We start from the raw sequence: 22,791 nt of genomic DNA on the forward strand, positions 1-22,791 counted from the left end.
ACTCGTCCATGTCCCCTGGGTCCTGACACTGGGCCAGCACACGCGTCTCCAAGTGACTGGCCACCCCGATCCGTCTGGCCCTCTCCCCACTTACCGCAGCTGGGGCCTCTTGGCGTCTCGCCTCTGCCATGGTTCGCTCATGCTTCCGCTCTCGCTCTCTCTCCTCCCATTCTCGTTCTTTCTCCTCCCGCTGTCTCTCTTGTAGCTGGCGCTCGTGCTCACACTCTCTTTCCCGTTCTTGGCACTCGTGCTCACGCTCTCTTTCCCGTTCCTGGAGCTCATGTTCCCTCTGCCGTTCCTGAGCTTCCAGTTCTTTTAATTTCACCTCGAGCTCCAGCCGTCGCAGCTCTGTGGCGGGGAACTCTGCCCGTGATGGACCACCGCTAGCTGAGTGCGACCTGGCAGGCACCGCATCTGTCTGACAGCGTTGAGCCTGAGCTGACCAGCCACTTTCTGCCGGGACAGGCTCTGCCCCCCCGGATCGGTCATTCTCTTCCAGCTGGGCAATCAGCTGGGCCTTGGTCGTCTTCCCCACGGTCAGGCCCCTCTCTCTGCACAGCCCCGCTAGCTCTGCCTTCAGGAGTCGGGTATAATCCATCCCCCGCTGCCTCCTGGGGTATCCACTCACCAGCAGCAGCTGCAGGAATTGCTCTGCTCCCCCTCTGGCTCTTGTGAGGCTCCTTCTTTCTCTTGTGCTCAGACAGCTACTGCTCGGAGCTCATCCGTGGGTGCAGTGCATCCCACTTCTAACACCAGTGTGATGGGGTTCAGGGGTCCCCCTGCACTGCACCCCGTCTGCTGGCAGGAGTGACTCTCACTCAGCAGGGACAACAGAAGGTTTATTAGGCAACAGATGCCCAGTTTCTCACAGAAGCGACAGCAAAGCAGCCAGAGACAGTCCTTCCAACTCGTCCTGGAGGGAAGACCCCGAGGGGTGCCCCTCTGGGGTGTAGCTTTCCCCCTCCTCAGGCTGGCTGCCTTCCAGCTCCTCTTTCCCCCGCTTCCCAACTGCTGACCCGGATTCAAAAACCCAGCTCGGCTCCTCCCTCCTCTTTGTTCAGAGCAGAGGTGTTACCTGCCGGTTGTAGCCCCAGGGTCATCCTTAACCACTGGGAGCTGCTGCTTGCCTCGGACATCCAGCCTGACTCACACATGCACTCCCCCGACTCCATCACACACATGCTTCACACCCAGGGCCCTCGCCCTGCACATGCTCACCTTACACACCCAAATGCACAGGTGTTTGCACTGTGGTGGGGTTCAGGGGTCCCCAAGCTCTGCCCCCCAGCCACAGGCAGGAGTGACTCTCACTCGGCAGGAGAACAGCGGGTTTATTAGCCGACAGGACACAGTGTGGTACAGAGGAGTCAGTGCAGCTGGCAGAGACAGCCAGTCCCATCCATGCTGGGGAGAGGAGGCCCCAAGGGCCCCCAGAGCCGGGGCCTGGCCCCCTCCTTTGTCTCTCTTTCTCCCAGCCCAGACTCACTGCTTCCAACTCCCAGTTCCAGTTCAAACCCCTCCGGCTCCACCCCCCCCTTTGTCTGCAGCCCAGAGGTGTCACCTGGTCGTCAGGTTACCCTCAGCAGGAGCCCCACCTTCTGTGAGCCTCTCAGGTACACACAGGTATCCCCCACTCCATCACATGCACACATACCCCATGGGCACACGTACCTCAGGGCACACTTCACACCCAGGGCCCACACCCTGCACATGCTCACCTAACACAAACACACAGGTGTTTGCACACATACCCCCCATGGGCACATGTCCCTGCACACATGCCTCACACCAGGGCCCACACCCTGCATGTGCCCACCTTACACACCCACACGCACAGGTGTTCGCACATGTATCCCATGGGCACGTCCCTGGGCACACACCTCACCCCCAGGGGCCCACGCCCTGCACACCTCGCTTACGCGTGTGCCCACACCCCTCACACACACCCACACCCATGTGTGCACGCACATCCCGAGGCCCATCGCACATGGCGCTGGTGTCCCTCCCATGCTCCCTTGAGAGGTCTGCAGCAGCTGGGCAGGCCCAGGAGAAGCCAGGCACCTGCCCACAGCCTTCAGCGCTCAGGAGGGGCTTGAGCCCAACCAGCAGAGAATGGGAAGGGCCATGTGCAGCCAGCTGCCACCTTTACCCTGTGACCAAGGAGCCCAGGGTCCCTGAACACAACGGCCCCATGGGCCAGGGCCAGGGGAACCCAGCGCTGCCCAGCTTGTGCCAGCATGCGACTCCAAGCCTCCCCCCACCCACACCGGGGGACCACGTTCCAGACAGAAGACTCGGCCAGGGTTCAGCCTGTCACACAGCTTTATCTAGGCCAGGCCAAGGGGGCTTTTTGCCGGGTCCTGATCTCAGCCCCACGCCCGCTCTTCACACTGCAGTCACTGCAGCACCTGCTCTTCACACCGGCTCTCCGGGCTGCTGCTGGCTCTCTCCTGGCGCTGGCGCTGGGCTGGGCTGCAGGCAGCGATGCAGGAAGGAGCTGCCCAGGCCGCTGTAGAAACGCAGCCGGTTGAGTCTGCAGAAGTGGAGGAAGTCGAGCGTCATGAGTGTGAGGACGAGGAGGCCGTAGAGCCCCACAGCCAGCAGGGGCAGTGGGTTCCTGGGGAAGGCACAAGGCAACAGCTGTGACACTGGGCATGATACTGCTCCTGGGGGGTAGCTCCCTGTGCCAGGGGAACCGTGCCATGCAGTTCCCCATCCAGACACTACTGGGTGCCCTTGGCAGCCCTGCCCAATTCACATATCTTCCCCTGCGTGACGCTAGGGGAACGCACAGACCAGAGTGCTCAGAGAAGGCACTGCCCATGGTCACCTTGCTTTTCAGATGCCGCTGGCAAACACGGCCAGTCCTGAGTCACTAATGCCTGTTCTGAGCTCTGGAAACTCGGCTGGATGAGACGGGCAGGGCTCTCTACAGTGTAAGAACTGGGGCAGGGCAATGGTTCCTCTAGCCCTGGGACTCTGACTGTGGCCGGATGCTTCGGAGGGAATGAACACAGTTTCAATGGATCCGTCCCACCATCCAGTGCTAGCTGTGGCCAGGCAGAGGGCTAGGGGCTCATCTTCGCTGTCAGCCATCGATGGCAGAGCCACGCGAAACGGCTCAAAGGTTTTGGACCCAGTTAGCTGCTTGGCTTTCCCAACACCCTCGTCGGGGAGCGCCACGCCTGCGGAGAAGAATCCTTCCTTTGGCTCGTTTTGAACCCGCTGCCCGTTTGTCTCCCTCGTGAGCCCTGGGTCGTGTGTTAGGGGACGGCGTAACGGGCACTTCCTTACGCATTGGCTCAGCACCAGTCACCTCGCAGCCCTCCATCCCCTCTCCCCGTAGTTGTCAGCTGAGCAGTCCTGGTCCAAGGCCCTGAGCCCGGCTGGGCACTTCTCGGCACCCTTGCCAGTTCTAACCCACCCTTCCTGAGCTGGGGCAGCCAGAGCTGTGCGTGCACCGCTGGCACGCATCCTGGGGAGTGGTGATGCAGCCCCTGCCCGGCAGCGTTCCTGCCGGGGTTTGGCTCGTGGAAAGCCCTCTTGGGCTTCAGGCTGTGCCGCTCCCTAGAGCCTGCCTGCCTGCCTGCCTGCCAGCATGCACTGCGCTAGCATTAGTGACACACAGTGCAGGCCATGACTCACGTCCATGGGTGCACACCCAGCTGAGCCGGCATTAGCACCTGAAGCAGCCGCTCACCTCCCCCAAGTGCAGGCACAGACCTGCTGCTGCTTACCTGAGGCTGGCCAGGGTGGGGGCGTTAGACAGATTGACCCTCCTCAGGCTCTCAAGCTGGGGCTGGGAGCAGCAGGATTTTAGCGCCTGGCCTCCGGGGCGGCAGCAGTACCTGTGTGCAGGGGGGTCAGTGAGGCGTGGGCAGTAGAAGCCGGAGTGGTAGCGCCCATCAGGGCTGGGATATCCCTCACAGAGGTGCAGGTTGCAGGCCGAGGCTGCAAGGGGAAGTCGCAGCCTTCAGTGACTACTCACAAGACAGGCCGAGTGCAAGAGCTTGGCAAGCTACTGCAGGCATGCAGATAACAGCCTACAACTGCCACCAGTGCTGGAGCGCCCCCTCTGCTGGCAGAACTGGGTTCAGAGCCCAGCAATGAGCTCTGGGGGAAGCATCACACTGAGCAGTGGCAGCCCCACACCAGAGCCCCAGGGTGTCCTCAGTCCCAACTCTGCCCACATGCACTGACTGGCTGGAGCTTCCCAGGCCTCTGTGGGGAGGGGCTGGGGAGAGCCGTCCTGCATGCCAGGCAGGGGCTCTAGCAGGGCTCCCAGCAGGGCTCGGCATGGGGCAGCTCGCTGAGTCCTGCCCTAGGACCCGCTGCACACAGTGAGGCTGAGCAGCGCCCCAGCCTAAGCGACTCACCCGCCCATGCACACGGTACCTTTACCTCCCTCATGGGCCAAGTGCAGCCGGCTGGTGGCTGCCTGTGGGCCCCTAGTGTTGGCCATGGCAGGGCAGGGTGCTCAGCCCCGGGGCTGTGACCCTGATCACCAAGCCCTGAGGGGTGCCGGAGGACCTGAGCAGCAAACCATGCCAGCCTATGCCACTGACCCCCCACCCCCAGTGCCTGGTGTCGCACGCTCTGGCATGGCTGGCTTGCAGAGTGCAGCTGCCTGTAGTGAAGCAGGCAAAGTGCCCGTCCCACAGGGCCCACAAGGACACCTGGCACCGTGGCAGTGGTCTCCCACAATCCAGTTTGGGGGCCCTACATTAATCTGCCATTGCCTGGAGGGGCCAGGTGGGGGGACAGAAGTGCAAGAAAAATGTGCCCCAGCCTCCCAGCCAGCTGGGAACTCCCCCGCTCTGGCGCACCCCCAGAGCAGCACCCCACTGCTGGACACACACCCACACAAGAGGCTCCCAAGGCACTGTCAATCACACCTGCACCCCACCCTGCACCACCCCCTCGGGGCTCACTGCACACCCACTCCCACTGAGCAGTGAACAGCATGGTGCTCCCACGGGGGGAACCCAGGGCACTTCAGTGGCTGATGGGAGCACTGTGCCTGCGCCCAGGGGCCTGAGGAGCCAAGGGGGCACCGTGCCTGTATTGAGGGGGTTGGGGAGCCGAGGGGGCACCGAGCCTGTGCCGAGGGGGTTGGAGAGCCGAAGGGGGGGGCTATACTTGTGCCCAGGGGGTTGGGGAGCTGAGGGGGTGCCAGGTCTGTGCCAAAGGGGTTGGGGAGCTGAGGGGGCACCATGCCTGTGCTCGGGGGTTGGGGATCCAAGGGGGTGCCATGCCTGTGCCCAGGGGGTCGGGGAGCTGAGGGGGTTGGGGAGCAGGGGGTGCCCTACCTGTGCCAAGGAAGCTGGTAGGCAGTGCCGTGCCAAGGAGGACCCCCAGCAGGAGTGGGTGCAGCATCTTCTCGTCTGAGCCTTGGGCAGAGCAGTGCAGGCTCTGTTCTGAGGAAAGAGAACCCACGGCCCCTCCTGCCCCCGCCCCCGCCCCCGCCCCCAGCTGGGTCCCAGCAAGCGCCATTAAGGCTTCACCGCATGAGCCTCTTGCACTCACTGCCCAGGTCCACGGGGACCCAGCCGAGCCAGGGAGGCGGGCGCATGACTAACGAGCATCTCCAGGAGACAGCGCCTGCGGGGCAGGAGGCTGCTGGTCGCTGGCAGCCCGCAGCCCACTCGCCAGCCAGAAAAGGGGGCGCAGGGCACTGCCCCAGGCAGAGTCATTGCCTTGCTGGGTGTCACTGGCGCAGAGGCTGAGCAGGCCAGAGAGGAGCCCCGGTGCAGCCGGCCTGAGCAGATGGGCTGAGCTGGACTGTGCCTGGGAGGTTCTGCTCATAACGCCAGACTTGGGGCACTGAGCCTGCGACGCTGCGCGGGAGGGGAGCGGATGGGACAGGGCATGGCCTGCTGGGCCAGTGTGAGTGCAGCTGGGGGGCAAGGCTGGCGGGGGGCAGCCGTCTCCTGTGCGGCCCCGTGACTAGCACTGAGCAACCCACGCGCCAGGGCCACGTTCTATGGGGCAGAGCTGTCACAGCAGGGCGGGGGCACAGCCACATGGTCGCTCAGAAGAACCCTGCCAAGCAGGGCGAGGAAGAGGCAGCCCAGGACAAGCGCTTTCCTCCCCGCCCCCGCCCCCGCCCCGGCCAGCAGGGCCTTGGCCTCCCGCCAGGGGCTCCATTAGTGGTTGCTGCAGAGCCAGCCGCTAATTGCTGCACTTCAGGGCGCCCTGCAGACGGAGGGGCTCAGTGCTCCCAGGGCCACGGCTGCCCGCCCCTCCCCAGCACCACACGCACTAACACAGCAGCCAGCCCGAAGCAGGGTCCCTCCCCCAGTGCCTGCAGACGGCCTGAGCTCTCCCCCGGGCGCTGGAGCTGGGCATTAGGGGCAGCACTGTGTCTGGAGCACCAGCCCAAGCCCCACCCCCAGGGTCTGGTACGTGCAGGGGCAGCTGGGACCCCGCCAGCCTTGCCACCCAGCTGCCCTCGCCCTGGCTCACAGCCCCAGGATGGGGCCTCCGGGGAGGAGCCTCCCCCGTGCGCTGCCCGCAGCAGGCCCCAGCCCTGCAGCGCCCTGGGCAGGGAGCTGTGCCCAGCACTGCCCCAGGGGGCAGCTGCAGGCACCTGCTGTCCCACCCCTTGCCGTAATTAGCCCTGGGGGAGGCCAGGACCGCTCGGGTCGGGTTGGGACGCTGGCTCCATGGCAACCCGCCATGCGCACAGGCTGCCCCGGCACACAGATCCCTGTCCCCAGCAGGGGCTGCTCAGACCCACCAGCCACAGCCAGGCCCGGGCAGCGGCACTGCCAGCCTGGAGCAGCCCCACCCGCCTCCCTCTTGCTGCTCTCCTGGGCACTGGCAGCCCCTGGGGGAGGCGGCAATGGGACAACCTGCCCTACAGGCAGGCCCTGCTCCCTTCTCCTCCACAGAGGGCCTGGGAGTCCCTCGGGCGCCGGCTGTTCCCGGACACCTCTGTCCCCACCAGCGGCGGCTGCCAGAGCCATGGGCGCCCCACACCTGAGCTGCGAGCAGGGAACCCTGCCCCCCCGCTTGCTGCTCCGCCCCCCACAGCGCGCCCCAGGTTTGGCCGGCTCTGCCCAGGCCGCCAGGCAGCGGCCAGGAAGAGGCTGGCTCCGGCCCTGGGGTGGGGCGGGAGTTCCCAGCAGGCAGCCAGAGGGCAGAGTGCTCTGCCACCCCGGCACACGGGCAGGGCACAGCGCAGCCTGGGAGAGTGGCCCCGACCAAGCTACAGCTTCCGGGGGGCCGCGGGCATCGCGGAAAGAACCAGCACAGCCCCTTTTCCAACCTTCCCTCGCTGCTCCTAACAGCCCCCCGCAGCAGGAGCCATGCGCCCCACAGCCCCCTGCAGGGCCTCGGCTGGGGGAGGGGCGCGTGCCCCACAGCCCCCTATAGGGCCTCGGCTGAGGGAGGGGCGCGTGCCCCACAGCCCCCTGCAGGGCCTCGGCTGAGGGAGGGGCGCGTGCCCCACAGCCCCCTGCAGGGCCTCGGCTGAGGGAGGGGCGCGTGCCCCACAGCCCCCTGCAGGGCCTCGGCTGAGGGAGGGGCGCGTGCCCCACAGCCCCCTATAGGGCCTCGGCTGGGGGAGGGGCGCGTGCCCCACAGCCCCCTATAGGGCCTCGGCTGGGGGAGGGGCGCGTGCCCCACAGCCCCCTATAGGGCCTCGGCTGAGGGAGGGGCGCGTGCCCCACAGCCCCCTATAGGGCCTCGGCTGAGGGAGGGGCGCGTGCCCCACAGCCCCCTATAGGGCCTCGGCTGGGGGAGGGGCGCGTGCCCCACAGCCCCCTATAGGGCCTCGGCTGAGGGAGGAGCGCGTGCCTCACAGCCCCCTATAGGGCCTCGGCTGAGGGAGGAGGGCGTGCCCCACAGCCCCCTATAGGGCCTCGGCTGGGGGAAGGGCGCTTGCCCCACAGCCCCCTATAGGGCCTCGGCTGGGGGAAGGGCGCTTGCCCCACAGCCCCCTATAGGGCCTCGGCTGGGGGAAGGGCGCTTGCCCCACAGCCCCCTATAGGGCCTTGGCTGGGGGAAGGGCGCTTGCCCCACAGCCCCCTATAGGGCCTTGGCTGGGGGAAGGGCGCTTGCGCCTTAGCCCCCCGGCTGGGCCAGGCCTGCAGGCTCCCAGGTGGGAGGCCTCTCTGTGTGAGGCCCGGGCTCACTGTCCATCGAAGTGGTGGTGGAAACTAGCGCCAGCCAGGGAAGAGGTGGGCGCGGCTGGTCACGGACAGGAGGGGCAGAGCCCTTGGCAGTCCCCCACGGCACCCCCAGCCCGGGGGCGCTGCCCGGCAGCAGGAGGCAAAGAACAGACACGAAGCTGGGTGCAAACAGGCCTTTTCTTGCCTAAAAGCTCCTGACAACAGAGGCAGTTCACAGCTGCCAGTTCCATACAGTGTCCATTGGAGCCAGAGCCCCGGCCCGCCCCAGTCAGAGCCCCTCTTCCCCCACTACGTGCGGGGGGACGGAGTCCTGCCGCACGGCACAGACAGGGCAGCGGCCCATCTCCTGGGGGTCGGCAGACTCTCCTGCACCCCAGGGAAGCTGCTGGCTGAGCAGTGGCATTGCCGGCAGGAACGCAGCGGCCAGCCTGCCACACGCGCGACACCGGCCGGCAGGACCAAGCGCCAGGCTGAGCCCTGGGAGGGGCCTGGGCCCACACGGGCCACCTGCTCTATGATTTCAAATAGGGTTTAATAAATAAAGGAGGCGGCTGGGGCCTGGGCAGCGTCTGCCCCCAGGGAAGCACCCCCAGGCCTGGCAGCCGGCTCCACCCTGAGCGGGGCACTACCCCAGGTGGAGGCGGAAGGTGGCAATCTCCATGGGCTCCATGTAGATCACAGTGCTGTTGGGGGAGGCGGCGCCCAGCGGGTACAGCAGCGTCAGCGAGGTCGGCTGCATGGAGCTCAGCTCCAAGCCCTGCCACAGGCCCCCCAGGGAGAGCTGCAGAGGAGAGAGGCCGGGGTGAGGGCTGGCACCTCAGGCTGCGCCCAGCTCTGTGCTGGGGCGGCCCCAGCCAGCGAGCGAGGAGCCGGCTCTGAGGAGGCCAGGGTCTGTCGGAGAGCTCGCGCCCCAGGGACACACCCTAGCACAAGCACAGGCAGCGCTTCCTCCACGCAGCCTGGCCCTGCCCTGCCACACCACCACCAGGCCAAATCAGGTGGCAGGATGGGCTGGCGCTGGCCGTGTGCCAGACCCACCTTGCCCGGGGGGGTGCTGGGGGCGCTGGGGGTGGCGCTGGGCGAGTGCCAGACCCACCTTGCCCGGGGGGATGCTGGGGGTGGCGCTGGGCGAGTGCCAGACCCACCTTGCCCGGGGGGATGCTGGGGGTGCTGGGGGTGGCGCTGGGCAAGTGCCAGACCCACCTTGCCCAGGGAGATCCTGGGGGCGCTGGGGGTGGCGCTGGGCGAGTGCCAGACTCACCTTGCCCGGGGGGATGCTGGGGAGTGCTGGGGGGTGCTGGGGGGCACTGGGGGTGGTGCTGGGCAAGTGCCAGACCCATCTTGCCTGGGGGGATGCTGAGGGGTGCTGTGCGAGTGCTAGACCCACCTTGCCCGGGGGGGGCGCTGGGGGGTGCTGGGGGTGGCGCTGGGCGAGTGCCAGACCCACCTTGCCCGGCGGGGTGCTGGGGGCGGCACTGGGTGAGTGCCAGACCCACCTTGCCTGGGGGGGGGGTGCTGGGGGGTGCTGGGGGAGGCGCTGGGCGAGTGCCAGACCCACCTTGACCGGGGGGATTCTGGTGGGTGCTGGGGGATGCTGGGGTTCGCTGGAGGATGCTGGGGGGCGCTGGGGGGCGGCTCTGGGCAAGTGCCAGACCCACCTTGTCCAGGGGGATTCTGGTGGGTGCTGGGGGGTGCTGGGGGATGCTGGGGTTCGTTGGGGGACGCTGGGGGGCGGTGCTGGGCGAGTGCCAGACCCACCTTGTCCAGGGGGATTCTGGTGGGTGCTGGGGGGGGCTGGGGGACGCTGGGGGGTGCTGGGGGCGGCACTGGGCGAGTGCCAGACCCACCTTGCCCTGGCTGGTGGTGCAGTTAAAGCCCAGGTGTTTGGCCTCCAGGCCGCAGTCGAAGCCCTTGCGGTGCAGGATCAGCGCCGTCTCGGCCGAGGGCAGCGAGTCGTCCTGGGGGTGGGAAGAGGCGTGTGAGACCCCACTGGGAGGTACGTGGGCCGGGGGCTGAATGCAGTGGCTGCGTTGGATGTACCCGCTGCGCAGTGCCCTGGGAGTATCCGAGCCGGCCCTTCCCCTGCCGCTGCCAGCCATGCCGCTGGGCACCGAGATGAAACCTGCTCTGGACGCCTGCACCCAGGGTGAGGCACTGCCAGCACTGGGGTCCCCCACGCCCTCCTGACTCAGCCCCAAGAGCTGCCAGGGCTCCACCCATCCTCACAGGGAGCTGTACTGGGCACGGTCACAGTGATGCTGAGCCGATCCCACTGAAACGTGGGGATGAAGCCAACACCCAACACCCAAAGCATGTCACAGCACCCGTCCCACTGGGTACACCAGGCCATGGCTCGTTCATGAGGCCTGCATCCTGCGCACCCCTCCTGTCCTCCCAGCATCCCCCCAGCCTTCATCCCGCACCCCTCCTGTCCTCCCAGCATCCCCCCAGCCTGCATCCCGCACCCCTCCTGTCCTCCCAGCATCCCCCCAGCCTGCATCCCGCACCCCTCCTGTCCTCCCAGCATCCCCCCAGCCTGCATCCCGCACCCCTCCTGTCCTCCCAGCATCCCCCCAGCCTGCATCCCGCACCCCTCCTGTCCTCCCAGCATCCCCCCAGCCTGCATCCCGCACCCCTCCTGTCCTCCCAGCATCCCCCCAGGCTGCATCCCGCACCCCTCCTGTCCTCCCAGCATCCCCCCAGCCTGCATCCCGCACCCCTCCTGTGCTCCCAGCATCCCCCCAGCCTGCATCCCGCACCCCTCCTGTGCTCCCAGCATCCCCCCAGCCTGCATCCCGCACCCCTCCTGTCCTCCCAGCATCCCCCCAGCCTTCATCCCGAACCCCTCCTGTCCTCCCAGCATCCCCCCAGCCTGCATCCCGCACCCCTCCTGTCCTCCCAGCATCCCCCCAGCCTGCATCCCGCACCCCTCCTGCCCTCCCAGCATCCCCCCAGCCTGCATCCCACACCCCTCCTGTCCTCCCAGCATCCCCCCAGCCTTCATCCCGAACCCCTCCTGTCCTCCCAGCATCCCCCCAGCCTGCATCCCGCACCCCTCCTGTCCTCCCAGCATCCCCCCAGCCTGCATCCCGAACCCCTCCTGTCCTCCCAGCATCCCCCCAGCCTGCATCCCGCACCCCTCCTGTCCCCCCAGCATCCCCCCAGGCTGCATCCCGCACCCCTCCTGTCCTCCCAGCATCCCCCCAGCCTTCATCCCGAACCCCTCCTGTCCTCCCAGCATCCCCCCAGCCTGCATCCCGCACCCCTCCTGTCCTCCCAGCATCCCCCCAGCCTGCATCCCGCACCCCTCCTGCCCTCCCAGCATCCCCCCAGCCTGCATCCCACACCCCTCCTGTCCTCCCAGCATCCCCCCAGCCTTCATCCCGAACCCCTCCTGTCCTCCCAGCATCCCCCCAGCCTGCATCCCGCACCCCTCCTGTCCTCCCAGCATCCCCCCAGCCTGCATCCCGAACCCCTCCTGTCCTCCCAGCATCCCCCCAGCCTGCATCCCGCACCCCTCCTGTCCCCCCAGCATCCCCCCAGGCTGCATCCCGCACCCCTCCTGTCCTCCCAGCATCCCCCCAGCCTGCATCCCGCACCCCTCCTGTCCTCCCAGCATCCCCCCAGCCTGCATCCCGCACCCCTCCTGTCCTCCCAGCATCCCCCCAGCCTGCATCCCGCACCCCTCCTGTCCTCCCAGCATCCCCCCAGCCTGCATCCCACACCCCTCCTGTCCCCCCAGCATCCCCCAGCCTTCATCCCGCACCCCTCCTGTCCCCCCAGCATCCCCCCAGCCTGCATCCCGCACCCCTCCTGTGCTCCCAACATCCCCCCAGGCTGCATCCCGCACCCCTCCTGTCCTCCCAGCATCCCCCCAGCCTGCATCCCACACCCCTCCTGTCCTCCCAGCATCCCCCCAGCCTTCATCCCGCACCCCTCCTGTCCTCCCAGCATCCCCCCAGCCTGCATCCCGCACCCCTCCTGTCCTCCCAGCATCCCCCCAGCCTTCATCCCGAACCCCTCCTGTCCTCCCAGCATCCCCCCAGCCTGCATCCCGCACCCCTCCTGTCCTCCCAGCATCCCCCCAGCCTGCATCCCACACCCCTCCTGTCCCCCCAGCATCCCCCCAGCCTTCATCCCGCACCCCTCCTGTCCCCCCAGCATCCCCCCAGCCTGCATCCCGCACCCCTCCTGTGCTCCCAACATCCCCCCAGGCTGCATCCCGCACCCCTCCTGTCCTCCCAGCATCCCCCCAGCCTGCATCCCACACCCCTCCTGTCCTCCCAGCATCCCCCCAGCCTTCATCCCGCACCCCTCCTGTCCTCCCAGCATCCCCCCAGCCTGCATCCCGCACCCCTCCTGTCCTCCCAGCATCCCCCCAGCCTTCATCCCGAACCCCTCCTGTCCTCCCAGCATCCCCCCAGCCTGCATCCCGCACCCCTCCTGTCCTCCCAGCATCCCCCCAGCCTGCATCCCGCACCCCTCCTGTCCTCCCAGCATCCCCCCAGCCTGCATCCCGCACCCCTCCTGTCCTCCCAGCATCCCCCCAGCCTGCATCCCACACCCCTCCTGTCCCCCCAGCATCCCCCCAGCCTTCATCCCGCACCCCTCCTGTCCCCCCAGCATCCCCCCAGCCTGCATCCCGCACCCCTCCTGTGCTCCCAGCATCCCCCCAGGCTGCATCCCGCACCCCTCCTGTCCTCCCAGCATCCCCCCAGCCTGCATCCCGCACCCCTCCTGTCCTCCCAGCATCCCCCCAGCCTGCATCCCGCACCCCTCCTGTCCTCCCAGCATCCCCCCAGCCTGCATCCCGAACCCGTCCTGTCCTCCCAGCATCCCCCCAGCCTGCATCCCACACCCCTCCTGTCCTCCCAGCATCCCCCCAGCCTGCATCCCGCACCCCTCCTGTCCCCCCAGCATCCCCCCAGCCTGCATCCCGCACCCCTCCTGTGCTCCCAGCATCCCCCCAGCCTGCATCCCACACCCCTCCTGTCCCCCCAGCATCCCCCCAGCCTTCATCCCGCACCCCTCCTGTCCCCCCAGCATCCCCCCAGCCTGCATCCCGCACCCCTCCTGTCCCCCCAGCATCCCCCCAGCCTGCATCCCGCACCCCTCCTGTCCCCCCAGCATCCCCCCAGCCTTCATCCCGCACCCCTCCTGTCCCCCCAGCATCCCCCCAGCCTGCATCCCGCACCCCTCCTGTCCTCCCAGCATCCCCCCAGCCTGCATCCCGAACCCCTCCTGTCCTCCCAGCATCCCCCCAGCCTGCATCCCACACCCCTCCTGTCCTCCCAGCATCCCCCCAGCCTGCATCCCGCACCCCTCCTGTGCTCCCAGCATCCCCCCAGCCTGCATCCCGCACCCCTCCTGTCCCCCCAGCATCCCCCCAGCCTGCATCCCGCACCCCTCCTGTCCTCCCAGCATCCCCCCAGCCTGCATCCCGCACCCCTCCTGTCCTCCCAGCATCCCCCCAGCCTGCATCCCGCACCCCTCCTGTCCTCCCAGCATCCCCCCAGCCTGCATCCCGCACCCCTCCTGTCCTCCCAGCATCCCCCCAGCCTGCATCCCGCACCCCTCCTGTCCTCCCAGCATCCCCCCAGGCTGCATCCCGCACCCCTCCTGTCCTCCCAGCATCCCCCCAGCCTGCATCCCGCACCCCTCCTGTGCTCCCAGCATCCCCCCAGCCTGCATCCCGCACCCCTCCTGTGCTCCCAGCATCCCCCCAGCCTGCATCCCGCACCCCTCCTGTCCTCCCAGCATCCCCCCAGCCTTCATCCCGAACCCCTCCTGTCCTCCCAGCATCCCCCCAGCCTGCATCCCGCACCCCTCCTGTCCTCCCAGCATCCCCCCAGCCTGCATCCCGCACCCCTCCTGCCCTCCCAGCATCCCCCCAGCCTGCATCCCACACCCCTCCTGTCCTCCCAGCATCCCCCCAGCCTTCATCCCGAACCCCTCCTGTCCTCCCAGCATCCCCCCAGCCTGCATCCCGCACCCCTCCTGTCCTCCCAGCATCCCCCCAGCCTGCATCCCGAACCCCTCCTGTCCTCCCAGCATCCCCCCAGCCTGCATCCCGCACCCCTCCTGTCCCCCCAGCATCCCCCCAGGCTGCATCCCGCACCCCTCCTGTCCTCCCAGCATCCCCCCAGCCTTCATCCCGAACCCCTCCTGTCCTCCCAGCATCCCCCCAGCCTGCATCCCGCACCCCTCCTGTCCTCCCAGCATCCCCCCAGCCTGCATCCCGCACCCCTCCTGCCCTCCCAGCATCCCCCCAGCCTGCATCCCACACCCCTCCTGTCCTCCCAGCATCCCCCCAGCCTTCATCCCGAACCCCTCCTGTCCTCCCAGCATCCCCCCAGCCTGCATCCCGCACCCCTCCTGTCCTCCCAGCATCCCCCCAGCCTGCATCCCGAACCCCTCCTGTCCTCCCAGCATCCCCCCAGCCTGCATCCCGCACCCCTCCTGTCCCCCCAGCATCCCCCCAGGCTGCATCCCGCACCCCTCCTGTCCTCCCAGCATCCCCCCAGCCTGCATCCCGCACCCCTCCTGTCCTCCCAGCATCCCCCCAGCCTGCATCCCGCACCCCTCCTGTCCTCCCAGCATCCCCCCAGCCTGCATCCCGCACCCCTCCTGTCCTCCCAGCATCCCCCCAGCCTGCATCCCACACCCCTCCTGTCCCCCCAGCATCCCCCCAGCCTTCATCCCGCACCCCTCCTGTCCCCCCAGCATCCCCCCAGCCTGCATCCCGCACCCCTCCTGTGCTCCCAACATCCCCCCAGGCTGCATCCCGCACCCCTCCTGTCCTCCCAGCATCCCCCCAGCCTGCATCCCACACCCCTCCTGTCCTCCCAGCATCCCCCCAGCCTTCATCCCGCACCCCTCCTGTCCTCCCAGCATCCCCCCAGCCTGCATCCCGCACCCCTCCTGTCCTCCCAGCATCCCCCCAGCCTTCATCCCGAACCCCTCCTGTCCTCCCAGCATCCCCCCAGCCTGCATCCCGCACCCCTCCTGTCCTCCCAGCATCCCCCCAGCCTGCATCCCACACCCCTCCTGTCCCCCCAGCATCCCCCCAGCCTTCATCCCGCACCCCTCCTGTCCCCCCAGCATCCCCCCAGCCTGCATCCCGCACCCCTCCTGTGCTCCCAACATCCCCCCAGGCTGCATCCCGCACCCCTCCTGTCCTCCCAGCATCCCCCCAGCCTGCATCCCACACCCCTCCTGTCCTCCCAGCATCCCCCCAGCCTTCATCCCGCACCCCTCCTGTCCTCCCAGCATCCCCCCAGCCTGCATCCCGCACCCCTCCTGTCCTCCCAGCATCCCCCCAGCCTTCATCCCGAACCCCTCCTGTCCTCCCAGCATCCCCCCAGCCTGCATCCCGCACCCCTCCTGTCCTCCCAGCATCCCCCCAGCCTGCATCCCGCACCCCTCCTGTCCTCCCAGCATCCCCCCAGCCTGCATCCCGCACCCCTCCTGTCCTCCCAGCATCCCCCCAGCCTGCATCCCACACCCCTCCTGTCCCCCCAGCATCCCCCCAGCCTTCATCCCGCACCCCTCCTGTCCCCCCAGCATCCCCCCAGCCTGCATCCCGCACCCCTCCTGTGCTCCCAGCATCCCCCCAGGCTGCATCCCGCACCCCTCCTGTCCTCCCAGCATCCCCCCAGCCTGCATCCCGCACCCCTCCTGTCCTCCCAGCATCCCCCCAGCCTGCATCCCGCACCCCTCCTGTCCTCCCAGCATCCCCCCAGCCTGCATCCCGAACCCGTCCTGTCCTCCCAGCATCCCCCCAGCCTGCATCCCACACCCCTCCTGTCCTCCCAGCATCCCCCCAGCCTGCATCCCGCACCCCTCCTGTCCCCCCAGCATCCCCCCAGCCTGCATCCCGCACCCCTCCTGTGCTCCCAGCATCCCCCCAGCCTGCATCCCACACCCCTCCTGTCCCCCCAGCATCCCCCCAGCCTTCATCCCGCACCCCTCCTGTCCCCCCAGCATCCCCCCAGCCTGCATCCCGCACCCCTCCTGTCCCCCCAGCATCCCCCCAGCCTGCATCCCGCACCCCTCCTGTCCCCCCAGCATCCCCCCAGCCTTCATCCCGCACCCCTCCTGTCCCCCCAGCATCCCCCCAGCCTGCATCCCGCACCCCTCCTGTCCTCCCAGCATCCCCCCAGCCTGCATCCCGAACCCCTCCTGTCCTCCCAGCATCCCCCCAGCCTGCATCCCACACCCCTCCTGTCCTCCCAGCATCCCCCCAGCCTGCATCCCGCACCCCTCCTGTGCTCCCAGCATCCCCCCAGCCTGCATCCCGCACCCCTCCTGTCCCCCCAGCATCCCCCCAGCCTGCATCCCGCACCCCTCCTGTCCTCCCAGCATCCCCCCAGCCTGCATCCCGCACCCCTCCTGTCCTCCCAGCATCCCCCCAGCCTGCATCCCGCACCCCTCCTGTCCTCCCAGCATCCCCCCAGCCTGCATCCTGCACCCCTCCTGTCCCCCCAGCATCCCCCCAGCCTTCATCCCGCACCCCTCCTGTCCTCCCAGCATCCCCCCAGCCTGCATCCCGCACCCCTCCTGTCCTCCCAGCATCCCCCCAGCCTGCATCCCGCACCCCTCCTGTCCTCCCAGCATCCCCCCAGCCTGCATCCCGCACCCCTCCTGTCCTCCCAGCATCCCCCCAGCCTTCATCCCGAACCCCTCCTGTCCTCCCAGCATCCCCCCAGGCTGCATCCCGCACCCCTCCTGTCCTCCCAGCATCCCCCCAGCCTGCATCCCGAACCCCTCCTGTCCTCCCAGCATCCCCCCAGCCTGCATCCCGCACCCCTCCTGTCCTCCCAGCATCCCCCCAGCCTTCATCCCGAACCCCTCCTGTCCTCCCAGCATCCCCCCAGGCTGCATCCCGCACCCCTCCTGTCCTCCCAGCATCCCCCCAGGCTGCATCCCGCACCCCTCCTGTCCTCCCAGCATCCCCCCAGCCTGCATCCCGCACCCCTCCTGTCCTCCCAGCATCCCCCCAGCCTGCATCCCGCACCCCTCCTGTCCCCCCAGCATCCCCCCAGCCTGCATCCCGCACCCCTCCTGTCCTCCCAGCATCCCCCCAGGCTGCATCCCGCACCCCTCCTGTCCTCCCAGCATCCCCCCAGCCTGCATCCCGCACCCCTCCTGTCCTCCCAGCATCCCCCCAGCCTGCATCCCGCACCCCTCCTGTCCTCCCAGCATCCCCCCAGCCTGCATCCCGAACCCCTCCTGTCCTCCCAGCATCCCCCCAGCCTGCATCCCGCACCCCTCCTGTGCTCCCAGCATCCCCCCAGGCTGCATCCCGCACCCCTCCTGTCCTCCCAGCATCCCCCCAGCCTGCATCCCGCACCCCTCCTGTCCTCCCAGCATCCCCCCAGCCTGCATTCCGCACCCCTCCTGTGCTTCCAGCATCCCCCCAGCCTGCATCCCAGACCCCTCCTGTCCTCCCAGCATCCCCCCAGCCTGCATCCCACACCCCTCCTGTCCTCCCAGCATCCCCCCAGCCTGCATCCCGCACCCCTCCTGTGCTCCCAGCATCCCCCCAGCCTGCATCCCGCACCCCTCCTGTCCTCCCAGCATCCCCCCAGCCTTCATCCCGAACCCCTCCTGTCCTCCCAGCATCCCCCCAGCCTGCATCCCGCACCCCTCCTGTCCTCCCAGCATCCCCCCAGCCTGCATCCCGCACCCGTCCTGTTCTCCCAGCATCCCCCCAGCCTGCATCCCAGACCCCTCATGTCCTCCCAGCATCTCCCCAGCCTGCATCCCAGACCCCTCATGTCCTCCCAGCATCCCCCCAGCCTGCATCCCGCACCCCTCCTGTCCCCCCAGCATCCCCCCAGCCTGCATCCCACACCCCTCCTGTCCTCCCAGCATCCCCCCAGCCTGCATCCCGCACCCCTCCTGTCCTCCCAGCATCCCCCCAGCCTGCATCCCGCACCCCTCCTGTGCTCCCAGCATCCCCCCAGCCTGCATCCCGCACCCCTCCTGTGCTCCCAGCATCCCCCCAGCCTGCATCCCAGACCCCTCCTGTCCTCCCAGCATCCCCCCAGCCTGCATCCCGCACCCCTCCTGTCCTCCCAGCATCCCCCCAGCCTGCATCCCACACCCCTCCTGTCCTCCCAGCATCCCCCCAGCCTGCATCCCGCACCCCTCCTGTCCTCCCAGCATCCCCCCAGCCTGCATCCTGTACCCCTCCTGTCCTCCCAGCATCCCCCCAGCCTGCATCCCGCACCCGTCCTGTTCTCCCAGCATCCCCCCAGCCTGCATCCCAGACCCCTCATGTCCTCCCAGCATCTCCCCAGCCTGCATCCCGCACCCCTCCTGTCCTCCTAGCATCCCCCCCACGCTGCAACCCACACACCCCTCCTGTCCTCCCAGCATCCCCTCAACCTGCAGCCTACACACCCCATCTCCCCAGCATCCTTCCTCCCTGGTCCTAGGACTGACTCTTGGGGAACACCACTCGTTACCCTTTTTCATTTAGAAAGTTTACCATTTATTTCTGCTGTTTGTTTCCTGCCTTTTCACCAGTTCTCAGTCCATGAAAGGATGTTCCCTCTTCTCCCATGACAACCTAATTTACACAAGAGCCTTTGGGGAGGGACCTTGTCAAAGGCTTTCTGGAAATTCAATGTATGTACTGGGTCCCCCTGTCTGCAAGTTTCCTGACCCCTTCCAAGAACTCTAATGGGTTGGTCGGACAGGGCTGCCCTTTACGGTAGCCATGCTGACTTTCGCTCACATTCTCCCACATGCCTGACAATTTATTCTTTACTTTTGTTTCAACTAATTTGCCGGGTAGTGAGGTTCGACTTAGTGGTCTGTAATTTCCAGAGCTCCCTCTAGAGCCCCCTAGAGCAGGACAAAGGCCAGAGACTGGGCCAGGCAGTCTCAGCTAGCTCGAATTGCAGGGAGCTCTGGCTCCTCCGGGCCCCTCTCCCCCAGATGGGTTGTACTGATGGCTTCTGGTTCCTGTGCTGACAAGTCTGTTCTATGCTGTGTCCCTGTCGCCTAATAACCCTTCTGTTCTCCCCATGGAACGAGTCACCTCTGCTGGCGGATGGGGTGCAGGGCCTGGGAACCTCCCACCTCAGTGCCAGGCAGGTAATTACTCAGTTCAGCCCCAGGCAGGGGGTACAACTGCCCTGAGCACCTGGCCCCAGGGCTAAGCCTGCTGGGAACAGGAGATCTGAGCTCAGCGCTGCCCAGGCCATGCGGATGGGTGGTGCCCACGGCAAGGCAGCTGGGCTCTCACCTCCGCCTGCAGCGTCCGCAGGTTCAGGATGTGGAAGTCACAGGGGACAGCAGCTGCAAGGGGCCAGAAGGAGTGTAGGGCTGGGGGTGCTGGCTTCTCCTGGGCCACAGGCATCACCAACACCTCCGCGTTCAGGTGCATGGAGGTTATGTGACTCAGCAGAGAGGGGAAGCTGACTGGACGACTGTCCTGCACCTGCAACAAGAGCAACCAACTGAGCTGAAGGGCCTGGGGCAGTCCCAACCTGGCGCTGGCAGGGACCCTGGCCAGAACCTCCTGGGTGAGGGAATTCCCCAGCAGTGAGCCATGTGGGGCTCCCTGCAACTCCTGATGCAGGCAGCATGGGGAGCAGGACGCCTGGACAGCAGCAACCCCCTCACCCAGGCAGGCAAAAGCCCCCTTCTCTGCAGCAGGCCAGCCCTCCATCCCGTGCACCGCACACAGGCCTAATCTACTGCTCAGGCTAGAGGTGGGCCAGGGCCCCGGTGGCCCCAGCCAGCACGCGCCAGCGGTACCTCTGCACTGCTGATCCAGAGGCCTTGCGCAGGCCAGGCCGGGAACACGGACACCAGTTTGGAAAAGAAGCTGGAGCCCTGGGGTGCCCGGCGGGAGCAGGGAGAGTGAACGAGAACAGCCATGGTTGGAAGAGCCCATGGCCAAGCACCCAATGCAGCACTCGGGAAACTCTGTGCCTGGCCCAGGCTAACTGCAGCCCCTCCTCCAAGTGCTCAGCACCTGCTGCCCCACAGCAGGCCAGGGTGCAAGTGAAGGGAACCCCAAGTCTGCCAGCACCCCAGGGTGACTGCAAGTGTGGCGCTGGCTGCAGACAGGTAGCCCCTGGGCTCTCCATTCAGCCTCTGCCCCCACCCCCACCACAGAGCTGGGCTCAGCCCTGCACCTCAGCCACAAGCAGCTGCAGCACCCCTGCCCCTCCGCAGAGCTCCCTCACCTTGTTGGCTGTCCGGCGGCGCTCCAGCAGGAGGCGGAACCGGTTGCAGGTTTGCTTGTTGTCCTTCAGCCCCTGGCCAAGGCCACGGTTGTCATCTTGCATGAGGCGCCGATCCAGGATCACCTCCAGCTGGCCTGCGAGGCACAAGGGAGGAAGGGTCCAGCAAGGCCGGGACACGAGGGGGAAGGGTCATAGAATCAGAGAATCCCAGGGCTGGAAGGGACCTCAGGAGGTCGTCTAGTCCAGCCCCCTGCTTCACGCAGGATCAACCCCAACTAAGCCATCCCAGCCAGGACCTTGTCCAGCCAGGACTTGAAAACCTCAAGGGATGGAGAATCCACCACCTCTCTAGGCAACGCATTCCAGCGCTTCACCACCCGCCTGGTGAAGTAGTTTTTCCTAATATCCAACCTACACCTCTCCCTCTTCAACTTCTGACCATTCCTCCTTATTCTGCCATCTGACACCACTGAGAACAGTTTCTCACCCTCCTCTTTAGAGCTCCCCTTCAGGAAGTTGAAGGCCGCTATTAAATCACCCCTAAGTCTTCTCTTCTGTAAACTAAAACCAATCCTTTGGTGAAGTTCACCAAGAAGTGCAGAGTCCTGCACTTGGGACAGAAGAATCCCGAGCACTGTTACAGGTTGGGGACCAACTGGCTAAGTAGCAGAGCAGCAGAAAAGGACCTGGAATTACAGTGGATGAGAGGCTGGATATGAGTCAACACTGTGCCCTTGGAGCCCAGAAGGCCAATGGCATGTTGGGGTGCATTAGAAGCATTTCCAGCAGACCTAGAGAAGTTATTATGCCCCTTTACTCAGCACTGGTGAGGCCTCATCTGGAATATTGTGTCCAGTTCTGTGACCCCAGTATAAAAAGGTTGCAGACGCATTGGAGAGGGTTCAGCAGAGGGCAATGAAAATGATTCAGGGGCTGGAGCACATGATCTAGGAGGAGAGGCTGAGGGATTTGGGCTTGTCTAGTTTGCAGAAGAGAAGACTGAGGGGTGATTTAATAGCAGCCTTCAACTTCCTGAAGGGGAGCTCTAAAGAGGATGGAGAGAGGCTGTTCTTAGTGGTAACACATGGCAGAACAAGGAGCAATGGTCTGAAGCTACAGAGGGGAAGTAGGTTAGATATTAGGAAAAACTATTTCACCAGGAGGGAGGTGAAGCACTGGAATGCATCACTGAGAGAAGTGGTGGATTCTCCATCCCTAGAGGTTTTTAAGTCCTTGCTTCACAGTCCTTAGTGGGGGTTGATCCTGCCTGAAGCAGGAGCTGGACTAGATGACCTCCTCAGGTCCCTTCCAGCCCTAGGATTCTAACACTGAGGCAAAAAAAGCCTTGAGCACTTCAGCCTTCCCCACATCACCTATCACCAGGTTACCTCCCTCATCCAGTAATGGTCCCACACCTGCCCTGATAACTCTCTGGTTGTTAACATGCCTGTAGAAACCCTTCTTATTGCTCTTCTCATTCCTTGCCAGCTGCAGTTCCAACTGTGCTTTCACTTTCCTGATTACTTCCTGGCATTCTCCAGCCGTATATTTATACTCCTCTTTAGTCATCTTTCCAAATTCCGCTTCTTGTATGCAACCTTTCTGAGTTTAAGCTTGCCAAAGATTTCCCTTGTAAGCCAAGCTGGTTGCCTATCACATTTGCATTTCTTACTATGCAGCAGGATTATTTGTTCCTGCACCTTCAGTAAGTTTTCTTTAAAATACTGCCAGTTCTTCTGAACTCCTTTCCCCTTCCCCCTTCATATCCACTTCCCAAGGGATCCTGCCCAACAGTTCTCTAGTTTTGGGCCCCCCAGTATAAAAAGGATGTGGATGTGCTGGAGCAGGTGCAGTGGAGGGCAGCAAAAATGATTAAGGGTCTGGAGCACAAGACCTGTGAGGATAGGCTGAGGGATTCGGGCTTGTTTAGTTTACAGAAGAGAAGACTTAGGGGTGATTTAATAGCAGCCTTCAACTTCCTGAAGGGGAGCTCTAAAGAGGAGGGTGAGAAACTGTTCTCAGTGGTGTCAGATGACAGAACAAGGAGCAACGGTCTGAAGTTGAAGAGGGAGAGGTGTAGGTTAGATATGAGGAAAAACTACTTCACCAGGCGGGTGGTGAAGAACTGGAATGTGTTGCCTAGAGAGGTGGTGGATTCTCCATCCCTTGAGGTTTTTAAGTGCTGGCTGGACAAGGTCCTGGCTGGGATGACTTAGTTGGCGTTGATCCTGCTTTAGGCAGGGGGCTGGACTAGATGACCTCCTGAGGTCCCTTCCAGCCCTGGGATTCTGTGTGATTCTGTGATTCTATGAAGTTGAAGTCTGCTCTTCTGAAATCAAGGGTCTGTATGTCACTGCTCACCCCTCTTCCATTTGTCAGGATCCTGAAACCTATCGTCTCGGTCTCTGCAGCCCAGGTTGCCACCCACGTCTATTTCTCCCACTAGTTCT

General features: G+C 65.8%; 2 protein-coding genes across 9 annotated transcripts in view; both read right to left on the reverse strand.

Moving 5' to 3' along the window:
* Positions 1-1,325: 1,325 nt before the first annotated feature.
* LOC142019476 (protein shisa-like-1a) lies at positions 1,326-8,150 on the reverse strand. Of its 2 annotated transcripts, none has more exons than XM_075006444.1 (3): positions 5,310-8,150; positions 3,738-3,951; positions 1,326-2,533 (listed from the first exon to the last, which is right to left on the reverse strand). In XM_075006444.1, the coding sequence occupies exons 1-3, from the start codon at positions 5,491-5,493 to the stop codon at positions 2,416-2,418; spliced, it is 516 nt and encodes a 171-aa protein (XP_074862545.1). In that variant the 5' UTR covers positions 5,494-8,150; the 3' UTR covers positions 1,326-2,415. The 2 variants fall into 2 exon arrangements, with proteins under 2 accessions (XP_074862545.1, XP_074862544.1); XM_075006443.1 differs by having other exon boundaries at positions 1,326-2,617; positions 5,310-7,720.
* A 143-nt stretch (positions 8,151-8,293) lies between these two features.
* MAN2A2 (mannosidase alpha class 2A member 2) overlaps positions 8,294-22,791 on the reverse strand; it is a 62,682-nt gene continuing 48,184 nt past the window's right edge. For 5 of the 7 annotated variants that reach the window (XM_075006440.1, XM_075006439.1, XM_075006437.1 and 2 more), the window contains 4 exons: positions 20,342-20,475; positions 19,393-19,587; positions 9,983-10,093; positions 8,294-8,916 (listed from right to left, as the gene is read on the reverse strand). In XM_075006440.1, the coding sequence (XP_074862541.1) occupies positions 8,761-8,916; positions 9,983-10,093; positions 19,393-19,587; positions 20,342-20,475 (596 nt within the window). In that variant the 3' untranslated portion in view covers positions 8,294-8,760. Of the gene's footprint in view, positions 8,917-9,982; positions 10,094-18,630; positions 18,712-19,392; positions 19,588-20,341; positions 20,476-22,547; positions 22,671-22,791 lie in introns of those variants that run through there. The other 2 variants (XR_012647092.1, XM_075006441.1) reach the window with 2 other exon arrangements.

This window comes from Carettochelys insculpta, chromosome 12, assembly GCF_033958435.1.
Source record: "Carettochelys insculpta isolate YL-2023 chromosome 12, ASM3395843v1, whole genome shotgun sequence".
NCBI lineage: Eukaryota > Metazoa > Chordata > Testudines > Carettochelyidae > Carettochelys > Carettochelys insculpta.